The sequence below is a fragment of the Protomyctophum bolini genome (assembly GCF_963924005.1).
Source record: "Protomyctophum bolini genome assembly, chromosome: 14".
Classification (NCBI taxonomy): Eukaryota; Metazoa; Chordata; class Actinopteri; order Myctophiformes; family Myctophidae; genus Protomyctophum; species Protomyctophum bolini.
In genome coordinates, this window is record NC_137875.1 from 28,100,349 (window position 1) to 28,113,196 (window position 12,848).

A 12,848-nucleotide genomic window follows, 5' to 3' on the forward strand; every position below is an offset into this window, starting at 1 on the left:
GTGGAGATTCCTAAAAACAGCCCTCATGCTGCCTCATGGAGAGGTCTTGTGACAGAATGCTCAGAGAGGCCAACACATTGGATACACATGGTCAAACGCATCACATTGGAAGAGTGGCAGGATTTGCAGTACCGGATTTGGCAATTTGGCATCCTTGCTTCAAAAATCTCCCTAGGGCCAATAGGTGACACTAGGCAATTTGGGATGCACTCTGAACTTTGACCTCACTCACCTGCGACCCAGCACCTGTCGAGAAGCCCCTCCTTCCTCTCCAGGACAAAGGAGAGCGCTGTCAGTCCAACAGCCAGATAGAAGGTAATACTGGTTTGGGAGAGGGAACAGATAGAGGCAGTGAAACAAAATGGAAATAAAAGAGATGTATGAGAGAGACATCAGTCTATCTATTAAATTCTATAACACTAGCCATCTATGACATAATTATGACTCCAAATGTGGGCAAGGTTGCAGCACAATCATTATTAAATTAAAGTTAAATATTTCCAGTATGAAGCATAGCCTACGTGAAAACAAATTAGTAGAGGCATTTTTTTGGCCTGTGGTGTGGTGAAATGTGGTGCTGATCGTTTCTTTTTTTCCCCCCAAATCAAGGATTAATGGTGGCTTTACATTTAGTTGCATGCCGATGCTGTGCACCAGAAAGAGCTGATCTACAATTAGTGAGCTTTCAAACACACGACAAGGCACCGCAACCAAGGCTTTAAGACACACGACAAGGCACCGCAACCAAGGCTTTAAGACACACGACAAGGCACCGCAACCAAGGCTTTAAGACACACGACAAGGCACCGCAACCAAGGCTTTAAGACACACGACAAGGCACCGCAACCAAGGCTTTAAGACACACGACAAGGCACCGCAACCAAGGCTTTAAGACACACGACAAGGCACCGCAACCAAGGCTTTAAGACACACGACAAGGCACCGCAACCAAGGCTTTAAGACACATGACAAGGCACCGCAACCAAGGCTTTAAGACACATGACAAGGCACCGCAACCAAGGCTTTAAGACACATGACAAGGCACCGCAACCAAGGCTTTAAGACACATGACAAGGCACCGCAACCAAGGCTTTAAGGGGATAAATCAGCCCATATACTGACCTGAGCACAGCTCCTGGCGTCACAAATAAAGTGAAGTCAGTCTTCTGGCTGCCATAGATAGGCTCCTCAAACTGGAATAATATATATATAGCCTTAGCATGAATATGAACAAACTATCACTTAAACTGTAGTATAAAAAAATATATAGAATAAATAAATTTTGTTTTTTTTACCAGAATAGGAAGTGCAACAAGGTAGGCCATACTGCCCAACTTATTATCCACAAAATCCTGCGGGTAAGATATAGAATGACACAGAGAATACAACAATATATTGTGTGCATAGAAATGTGTGTAGCATACAGGTTGAAGCCACAGAGAATACAACAACATATTGTGTACATATAAATGTGTGTAGCATACAGGTTGAAGCCTTATGTAAGTTGAGCTAACAAAGAACACAGCCGAAAGCATTTCTGTACCTGAAAAGCGTCGTGGAGTTTCTTCTGGAGCATAATGGCAATTTGTTGATCTATAAAAAAACAGTTAATGATCACTAGCAGCATCAGTTTCTCACAACCACCACACTAAAGCAAAGAGATTTGAAACTTTTTTTGAAACTTTTTTTAGATACAAGTCTGTAAATCTGACAGTATACAAATGGAACCTAACGCGTCCATGTTGTTTGGTGGAGTTAATTTTGGAGACCTTGAAATGTAAAAGTTTGAAAAACAGTGTTCAAATAAAATTGGCCCTTGGGCGGCTCTTTTTTCAAAGACATTAGATGCTGGCATAGGACATAATGAATGGCTTGAGGTCATATGACCCAGGCCTACTCTGTCCTGAAGTATAATGGAACAGCAGTAGAAGAATGCTTGAAAGTTGAAACCATAACAATGTCAGTCGTAGTACTTACTGGTGTGGTCTAACCACACGTGTACTGATCCTCCTTCCACTATGTCTCTGGAGACCTGCTTCTGCATCATTCTGTGCAACACAAACATATGGCTCAGAAACACGGTTCTCTGTTCACAAGTCACATTCAAACACATTCATTCATGTGTACATCTTGAATTCTGTTATTAGTTTATTCAAGTTTTGTAACATATAGTTATTTGCAATTATCTTTGTTGCTATTTTTCTTTTATTATTAATATCTTCTATTTTTAGAGCAGCCATAGCTGAGTGAGTAAAAAGATGCACATTCCATGTACTGTATGTGCAATTGTACAGTGATAAATAATGTACCGCCCAAAAACAATATTGTTATTCATTGTCAACACACTTTTGCGGAGAGAGCAACAGTACTTACTACTGCAGGTACAAGAATATCACTGCCTGCAGTATTGCCACAGCTGTATTGTAAGTGCAAGCATGTGACAATACAAAACCTTGAAAACAATGGCTACAAATACAGGTTTTTACAATTTTCAACCACTTCATCAAAAAACACTGGTGAGTGGACCTTCAAATGAACACTCATGAAGGAAACTGGTGACCATCAATTCATTTTTGGAAGCATGACAGACACTTTCAATAGTACTGCTTGTGTTTATAGGTCTTCTTTTTATTGATTAAAGTGGCCCAAATGTTGACACATACAGCAGAGGAAGTTGTGTGCGTGTGTGGGGGGAATAGCCCTGGTACAGTGCGTTAGCGAGAGATTTGCTAACGCACTGGACCAGGTCTATGGGGGCTGGGGGAGACAACACTACATACTGTGTACATTGAAATAAATAAATGGAATGTAGGCAAAGTGTCACAAGAAAGACACATGATTACGCCAGAGGGAACATGTGATTGTTGGGTGGTGATGAGCCAGAATCTGCCCAGGTGAGTTAGGGACAGGCAGGACCAGACTTTCTACCCGACAAATCCCAGCGCACACACACACACACACACACACACACACACACACACACACACAAGCAAAGACATCAAAAGAGATTGACGCCGTGATAGAAAGAATAAGAAAAGCAAAATAGATTCTTAGAAACACACACACAAGAATAAGAAAAACTAAATAGAAATACACACAAACGTATGGCCCAAGCGCTCCATCTATGGCGCACGAGCGTCGCGCGCACACGTGCACGCACACACACACGCACGCACGCACACACACACACACACACACACACACACACACAAAACAAGACCTGTCAAAGGTATACTGGAGGCTACAAGCAGAGAGTAGCAGATACAGTATCTCTATCAGATACACAGATAATCAGCAAACCAAATCTAAACATGAGGTTTTGTGCTTTATTTTGTTTGTTTTTGTTTTGCACTCTTGGCTTGTCAACAGACTAAAATAGATAAGAACTGATTATGTTGCAATGCTGATGGTGATATCAATCAGCTAGTTAACTGGTACACTGTCTGTCCGCATCTGAACGATGTATGACGATAACGTAACGATTTAAGTTTTGAATATACCATTTATAATATTTATTTTATAACAGCTCCCATATTGTGATACAAAATGCAGACTGCTTTGCCATTCATCCTTTATATAAGATGGCAATCACTGGGAAACATGGGTTCAATCATGCTGCTATGTGACCCATTTATATATTGAGCCACGCAAAGTGATGTTAAAACAATTGCAATGAGTCTAGCCATTTGTCTGTTGGCGTATCATTATGTAACCTAGGTGGCCTTGTTTTACATTTACGGTAACAGATCATCATACAAAGCAGAGGAGACATTCTCTCACCTCTTAGTAAGGTAGCTGGTGAAGTTCTTGCCAAAGCCGATGACACCCCAGTATTCTCCATTATAAACCCCTGCGAAAGCCTCAGAATGGGACAAATGCACCTGGAACGCAGATGTACAAACAGTCAAAAGTTGCCATAGCTAGATTGTACACAGCGAAATCCATAGTGTCAATGTAACTCTGATAACAAAAACATTGAGTCAATCTTAGTGTATTTTATGTGTACAGCAGTGTGATATATTGACATGTATTACATGATATCATAATCATAAGATACATTTCAAATGCATAAGGTGCATACACACAAAAAACGCACGCACGCACACACATTGTCAAATAACATAAGAAAGAGACAACTTTTTTGAAAATAGCCTATCTACAAGCTCACAACGCCTTTGCACGGCCTGAAAAGGTTGAGAACGTTCGGTTACTTTGTAACCTTTGTTCTCTGAGTGAAGAGACTATCTCTCCACCCAACATATTTCATATGTATGGGGAATGTCCCCACCTGTTCCACATTACCTGTTCCACACTGGAGTTATCCAGGAAGGAGAGGAGCTTGTGGCTGTAGGAAGAGGTGGAGGTTTCATTATTAACCACGGCCACCTGGATCCCCCTGGGGTCTCCACCGATACACAGACACATCAGAGAGATCTGGATGACTGGCAGCAAGAACTGGAAAGCCAAGGACCTGCACAATACATTAAAGGACATTTACAACAAAATACATAGTGCACAACATCACCGAACATACTCTCGCCTCTGCGCCATTACATATTCCATCCGTTCTCTGTAAGACACACGGCGAGGAGTACAAATATATATAGCAGCCCTCAGAGAGCCTGTGTCCCCGAGTAACCAAATGCCACCACCATGCCTCTGGGGGTGGTGCTAATTGTTGGATATCTCTGTTCGTCATTGTGAGGGGGGTGATTCTGTGAGTCTCGCACAATGCCAGAAGCACCATACAACAGTACAGTATACTGCCAGTCCAGTGTGACTCAAGTCACGCTGTCATAGAAAGAACAGAAACGGAAGATCGGCAGTTCTGGTGTTCCTGTGAATGAGCGCCCCTCACTTCACACGGGTGTGATTTTTTTATCTGAAAAGTACCAAACCAACTGTACATTTTGTGAAACATTACACCGCTACTGCTGATCGTCCCATTGTCAGGCCCAGATCCTGGGGAACTGACGGAAAAGGTGGAACAGTGACTCGGCCGCCTGACACAGCAGGCCTCTCCTATCATGACTGGACGCTCCCACGTTTTTTGTAGTCTGTATGTTTAGGGCATGAAACTAGGACTAATAAAAACTGCTTTGACTGCTTCTCATTTATTTTGTCTTTGTCTATTTATTAGACTGCTATTCTTCATTAAACTGCTCACAAGTTTGTCAAAAGTAAACGCATTCAGGCTGGATACTCACTGGATTACCCAATCTTATTCTGGAGGATCAAACCTAATCAAAGATGATGGAATACTAAATAATGGTGATGGAATACTAAATCAAGCTAAAGATAGAACAAAGAATGATGTACTGTAAAGCTCCTTTAGGGGCGTTTATGGGGTGAGATACTTAAACAGAAATAATTGTTCTGATGCGTTTAAAGTAAACCATACCCGGGGGACATGTGTACAAGGAATTTAAAGTAAATATCCACATGACCTGACCGAAGGGGGTGGTCATTCATCATTCCCCATATACATACAGAATTTGTTATGGAGTGCATACATAGGAATGTTGCTTGAACAAGTTTCTTTCTAGCCTAAAACAAAACATATCGCCATCCTCACCCTGGCATCCTCTTCATCCGCACCAAGGTTTTGATCATCAAGGCTGAGATGTTCCTCCATTTTGGCAGCACGTGTCTGACTCGAACCTTCCAGTCGGCTGTACACAAACACACAGGCAAAAGTTAAGAAGAACACAGTAGAATACAGCATCCCCAGGTGCCCGGTTCCAATCAGGCATTGTGTCTTACAGTATGTCCGTCTATCTATCGCCCACTCGACTGTAGGGCACCATTACAAATTACAAAAAATAATTGCGATTATATCAAATAATGATTAGGCAATTATGAAATAATATTGTGACAGGCCTACTTGACTGTCTAATCAAGTACATAATGTAGTACTCTAGGCCAGTGGTTCCCAAACTGTGGTGCGTGCACCCCTTGTGGTGCGCAAGAACCTTCTAGGGGGTGTGCGACATGAAAGGCTAATGGTGGTGCTATGGTTTTATTTTAAATATATACTGGCCAATATACTGTATGGCAAGTATATGCAGAATATAGCCTATGCTGCATATATAAGCCATATTCAGGTTCATATATGTGCATATATGTGGATAAATTGGAAATGTATGTCCCTATATAGCTTATGCAATTTATATTTCCATGTGAGGGGGTGCGTCAGCTAGGTCAGGAGGTAACAGGGGGTGCATGGCCAAAAAGGTTTGGGAACCGCTGCTCTAGGCTATTTACCCTCAAACTAAGAGTAACACATTACCTAGTTAATTTGTAGCACATACAATAATGGCCAACTAACCCAATTAGAAACAATTTGTCTTCTTTACCGCCATTCCCCATACAGTAGGTAAACAAACTTCCTTGCATGTCCACCAGACATGTCCAGACATGTCCACCAGACAGGACAGGCCTGATAAACCTTTTTGTTGCATTGATCTACCTTGAAACTGAAAGACAAGTGCATTTGACCTTTTACCACCTGAAGTGAAAATTATGAAGAATGCTGCACACTAATTATGAAGAATGCTGCACACAAATCCAGTTTAAACACATTTAGCCTTCTTAGACCTACAATTATGCCAACTAACCCAATGAGAAACAATTTGTCTTCTTTACTGTCATTCCCCATACTAGTTTTTTGTTTTTTTTTATGAAGAATGCTGCACACAGCATCCATCACTCATCCATATTAATCCAAATTAATGCCATTGAAAGGACTACAGTGTATATTATGGCGGGTCTCCGTCGCGTGCGTCAAAAAACGAACCAGGGCAATTTTAATGCAGTCACGCAACGCAACGCGGGCAGTGGAGCCACCCTTCATTGATTAAAAAGGGAACATTCCCTTTGCATATTTAAATGTACAATTTCAGAAAACTTGTAATACAATAAATCATTGTCTTCGTATAAGTAATCAACTGGGGAAGTTTCATGGTTTGGTGATAACTATTAATTACAATTTTACCTATTCACCTATCATAAACTGTAGGTGAAAATAACAAAATGTGTGATAAATATGAAAAAGCTAAGGGTTATCATCCTATTGACAATTTAATGTGGTTAGTATGGTTTTGCACACTCAATTTGTAATTAATGTTTTTTTGGGGCTCTGGTTCATGGACTAAGGGCCGATTCATACTCCCGAATAAAAGTCGGTTCGGCTCTGTAGAGCCTACAATTTGACGTCATTTGAGGTTCGGGGGGGGGCGGGTACCGCTATTCGGTGCTACTGAAAATGTCTGACTAGCCGAAATCATTTCGGCACTACAGCGCCGAAACAGCGTTAAAATAGGAGTATGAATCGGCCCTAAGAACCGGGTGGAAAGGGGGCCAGTGTGACCTGTGACTGATTGTTCGTTGAAATAACCTACCTGAATATTTTGGCTCTTCCTCCACTGCCACCGTCCCAATCCCCAGGATTGGCCGACTCTCGTCACGCCCACTTTCAAATGACAGGCTGTTCTCTATTACCGTGCCCAGGTTGGGTCCCGGGGGACTGGAGCCGTGTTTGGAAAGGACCTGGTCACTGGTCTCACACAGCTGCAGGAAGGCATGCTCCAGTGTCTACAACAAGTGTTAACATCGACCAACTTGATTAGTAGCATGATAATGTGGGCTTTGTCTATGGGGGGGAAACATTTAAAAAAAAAAAGCTTCATGACAAAAGGAGATCTTTTTCAAGCGGTACTCACTGATGCATTGTGCAGCTTCATCAAAGCATCTGGAGGTCCCTCTGCCAACAAATGTCCATTGCGCATGAGTCCCACCTGCAGGAATAACAGCAGGATCAGATGCAATGAGCTGCTATAGAAGCTGTTTGGTATGCCTATACAATGGATGCCTGATAATCTTCAACCACTTAACAAAACAATCTACAGGTTTGCAATGCATTTGTGATTCAACGTACTGTGAGATTAATAACACAGAGATACTGTGTTATTTTAGCTATTTAACATTTCTGAACATAAGATGTTATGTTTGGAGATTTATTTTGCTGATGATCAAAAAATCACACCCGTGTGAAGTGAGTGGTGCAACTCCGTGTGTGTGTGTGTGTGTGTGTGTGTGTGTGTGTGTGTGGGGGGGGGGGGTTCCAGACCCACAGGAACGCACCCAGGGTGCCGGCCAGATTCTGGCGAGCAGCCCGCGTCCGAAACAGTTGAGAAATGACAGAGTTACCGTGTGGGGGTCCCTCTACTGTACCCTCTACTGTACTGTACTGTCACTGTACTGTACTGGCACACCCGAAATCAACATATATACAGTTAATATATACAGTGTGTGTTTGTGTATGTTAGGTTGCACACAGGTGGTGAAAAACAACCATGCTGTTTTCGTGCTCAGAAGCACCCACCCAGCCACACACATAGCTCCAAAATGATGTGGTTATTCCTCAGCAGTATTGTTGTGCCCTACGTTAAACCAAGACACGGTTGGCATGTGTTGTATAGTCTCAAGTGCAACAAAACCAAACACACAGATGAAGCAAGCTTACTCAGCCTTCAGTTGTTCCCTCCACACCTGAATGATTGTCATGTTATTATAGTAGTACATAAATGGTTACCTAACCCATCATTTGGTCCCTAATTGGGAACATCATTTAGTCAGCTGAATGTAAGACACCTGTAAGACGAGTTTTACTTTGACACAGGAGGAGTAGATCTGCTATGTCCGGATTCCAGTGCACAACACTCACTGGCACACAAGTTCACAACCAAGATGTGTGAACCTTGTTTTGAACAGTGGAGTCACGAGGTTGCACAGACAAGAGGCTGGTTTCAGAAGGATATGTGTCACTGTGTCTTTGTCACATGGTCACCGTCTATTGTCTGCTGGCAAGTAGCCTCCCTGCACCTGAACCCTCATGTTCCCTAGGGCTATATAATCCCATGCCTTATTGGTCTTGCTCTCGCCACCAGGAAGGCATTTTGGTTTTGGGCCGCATTTTGGTTCGGGCAGTACACTGCGGATTTGACTTGACGTTACTAAATTTATGCCAACGGTGGCGAATCAGAAGCATTATTGTCATGTCACACACAAAGTAAAAAAGTGGGTGAAATTCGTTTTTTGTGGATCATGTCCTTTTTCCAAGAAAAACAAAGAAAGGAAAGAAGACTTACAAGTAAAGGGTCTCAGATATTTCAAACCTTGTTTCACAAACGGCACAGCATTTGGGTCTCTGTTAGCTTATAAGGGGTTTCAGATATTTACAAGCTTGTTTCACAATTGGCTTGTGTTAACAAGTGCTCGCAAATGCATTTAAAATGTTAAGCACTCTGGGTTATTGACCAGCTCAGTGGCCTTGTGGTTAGAGTGTCCGCCCTGGGACTGGGAGTTTGGGGTTCGATCCCCGGCCGGGTCATACCCAGTGCCTCCCTGCTTGGCACTCAGCATCAAGGGTTGGATTGAGGGTAAGTCCCTGCGACATACTAGCAGGGACCAGGGGGTGTACTTGTACATCATATCCAGGGGGTGTACTGTACTTGTACATCAAGCTGCCTCACGCTACAGAAACAGGAGATGACTCTGACTCAAGGCTTACTTTACTTACTCTTGGTTCTGCTTGCGTCATTTGTAGCTTGACAGAGGGTTGATTTATTTTCAAAGTCACAAGAACACACACACACACACACACACACACACACACACACACACACACACACACACCCCACCGGTACACTGTAGGAAAACACACAAACTGTCTGGTGTCTTGTTTTCCACAAAAGAGATAATCATAATCATAAACATGCAGGAAGAGGGACAGCATCTGTTATGACAGGTTGAATGTCTGCCTTTTGTCTTGTGTTTCATCTGTAGCTAATACATCTAGTACCACAGCTTGGCAAGCAGCATTGTGCAATTCTGTATAGCGTCCATTAAATAAAGATAATACGTTTTGTTCCAAAGCCTGGTCTGCCCGTCTCTCCAACTATTGAGAGTTACATAGTCATATGTAGTCATATGTAAGAATCATACAGTTACATAGTCATATGTAAGAATCATACAGTTACATAGTCATATGTAGTCATATGTAAGAATCGAGATTAGGCCAATACAAACATATCCGTCTGTATACACGTTGGTTGTTGATAGACTAGTATACTGTACATATGCTCTGCTGTCGGGCAGAAACCAGCTATTTCCAAAATATTAACTTTTCAGGAAATAAAAAAATATATATATGTTTTAGAACAACACAATACTGCCTCATCAAAGTTGTATGGTGACTTTATATAAATTGTCCGATACTTGAATGTGTCTTATCAAACTATCTCCAAGTTGGTTTGACAGACAGTTTTGAGGATCCAATGGAGTTAGGAATAGGTCATTGGTTCAATATTTCTAAAACCCACACACAGATGTAAAGGGTGTTCAATTGCATTCATTAAAAAAAGAAAAAATATACATAAAGAGAGAGAGAGTGAGATAACGTGGGGTTTCTTCCCGACAGTGACAATATGGTATATTCATGGACAATAGAATAGAGAAAAGGTTAATTAGTGCCTTAATCACTTCTTTGGCCGTTAATGTACGGAATCGCCTCAGGGAAGCGAGTGGCAGCGCACATTAAAGTGAGAAAGTATTGATAACCCGACTTCGTTTTGAGAAGTGGGCCAACGCAATCAATGATAATGTGTTCAAATGGTTCCCCCATAACCGGAATAGGCACTAGCAGAGCGGGAGGAATAGTTTGGTTCGGTTTGCCCATGATTTGGCAAACATGACATGAACGGCAGAATTTAGCCACACCAGATTTCAATCCTGGCCAATGAAAATAGCGCAGGATCATGCGAGAGTACATTTTGCGTATGCCTAAATGACCAGCCAAATCGTCATGAGCAAGACTCAAAATTTGAGAACGAAAAGGTTGCGGAACAACAACCTGCTGCACCGAATTCAACCCGAGATTGCCGACGGCAGGTGGAAACCAAGTGCGCGTCAAAAAGCCATCCACAACACTGTACACACCCGGCACCTCCTGCGCTCGAGCACCCCCCCAGCAAACAGTGAGAGATGGATCATTTTGCTGCGCCGAAACGAAAGCCTCTTTATCAACATCAAACACAAAATCAGTCGTAACATGCAGTACACCATCATCCTTCTGTCTAGGCTTAGCGGCAGAACGAATCACTGGTTGATCAAAGCACATGAATGTGTCACTCAAGACAGACTCATCATTCTATTCAGTTACACACTACAGTATCTCTATAGTCATGTGTTCAAGACGGTTCTGTCCGATTCCATCCACATTGGCTTTCAAAGTTTGCAGGATTGGCCTGTTTTGAACAAAAAGCCTCAAATCATGAACGCAGCGTGCAATTTACGTGAAATCTTTCACAGACTTTCGTACTAGGCTGAGTAATATATCCCACCCTTTTCACATTGTCCTGTTATAATGCCACCAACAGGTGGATTTTTGCAAAACACATTTTTGGAACAAAAAGCCTCAAATCATGAACGCAGCATGCAATTTACGTGAAATATTTCACAGACTTTCCTACTAGGCTGAGGAATGTATCCCACCCTTTTCACATTGGCCTGTTATAGCGCCACCAGGAGGCCACAACCTGACCTGCCCTGGTGGAGACCTGTGCCCAGAGGGGCACTTTATCTAGTTTGGTTTGCTTTGGTTTGTTTGGTTCTTGATACTCAGTCTATATTATAGTCTATAAGTCTATAAGCTGCCCTGTGTAGATCACTCTCACTACTGTTGCTGCTATGACACCTCCATTGACACCTCCTTGCTTTCCCTCCAGGGATCACTAAAGGTTGACCTTGACCTTGTATTGTAACTTCATCATAATTACAGCACTTTCTGTGCTGAATTCTTAACTCCTCCCAAGTAATCAACTAACTGCAGGCTTATGTTTAACTATGTTAATTCCCATTAGGACTAATAGGACACTTAACTCAGAACTGACCCGCAGGCACTGTATTACTGTGTGGATGTGTAAAAATGAATTAAAGAAATGTGCAAATGTACTGTGACAGAAAATACCCAAAAGGAGTGGGGGCTAAATTATATGATTATTAACAATGCTTAAGTAACAAGCAGATAATACAATGAGCCATAATTGTAAAATTGTGTAAAATTGTTATGCAAATAAAACCAAAAGTGTTGAAGCTTCTACATTTTTCAGTTTAACTTATGAATGACTTTTCTGAAAATACAAATGTGGCTCAGAGAGGCCTAATCTTCAACATAATATAATAAGTCAGTCGTTAGTGGGTTTAAAACATAAAGCAGTTAGGCACACTAAATCATCTAGGAAGGAGATTACTACTGAAAGAATGTGGAATCCAACATATGTAAAAGTATGTTAAGACTCATGTTAAGGCAGCTACTAAGCTTTCTGCTGAATGTACTTCTGTAAGATGTGGCTATAATATTGATAGATACATAGTTTGTAACATGTCTTTGTCTGCAAAACCGTCCACGAGGGTTGCTGAAAACAACAAACTAAAACACACTACCAGATCCCAGATGAAAGGCGATGAGCCACATGGCTCAACTATGCATTCCACTAGGTTGCCTTGTTTTAAGTACAGTGGTAGCACGAGTGTCAGTGCAAGTTGGCAATATTTCTCTATGTGGTGTCAGTCTTTGATCCACAACATTGTTTTCTAAAATACTGTTACATCAGTGCCAAAAATATGCATCGCAGTGAGTTGTCCACACAAAGCATCTACTGTAGCAGTATTCCAACTCTATCTCTTTCAGTGTGACTCAGTTTGAGCTTTTGTCCAGAATGTCAAATCTAATAATTTGACAGGGACAATGCTCATTAATCAACATTTCAGTTTTCACTTCCATTTGA

General features: G+C 41.9%; 1 protein-coding gene across 1 annotated transcript in view; it reads right to left on the minus strand.

Moving 5' to 3' along the window:
- Positions 1-12,848, minus strand: part of abch1 (ATP-binding cassette, sub-family H, member 1) — a 36,030-nt gene that overhangs the window by 10,410 nt on the left and 12,772 nt on the right. Inside the window, exons 7-16 of the mRNA XM_080781550.1 lie at positions 7,722-7,796; positions 7,401-7,593; positions 5,576-5,672; positions 4,303-4,471; positions 3,781-3,881; positions 1,978-2,048; positions 1,544-1,593; positions 1,296-1,352; positions 1,123-1,193; positions 233-321 (exon numbers count right to left, since the gene is read on the minus strand). Coding sequence (XP_080637676.1) covers positions 233-321; positions 1,123-1,193; positions 1,296-1,352; positions 1,544-1,593; positions 1,978-2,048; positions 3,781-3,881; positions 4,303-4,471; positions 5,576-5,672; positions 7,401-7,593; positions 7,722-7,796 — 973 coding nt within the window. The remainder of the gene's footprint in view (positions 1-232; positions 322-1,122; positions 1,194-1,295; positions 1,353-1,543; positions 1,594-1,977; positions 2,049-3,780; positions 3,882-4,302; positions 4,472-5,575; positions 5,673-7,400; positions 7,594-7,721; positions 7,797-12,848) is intronic.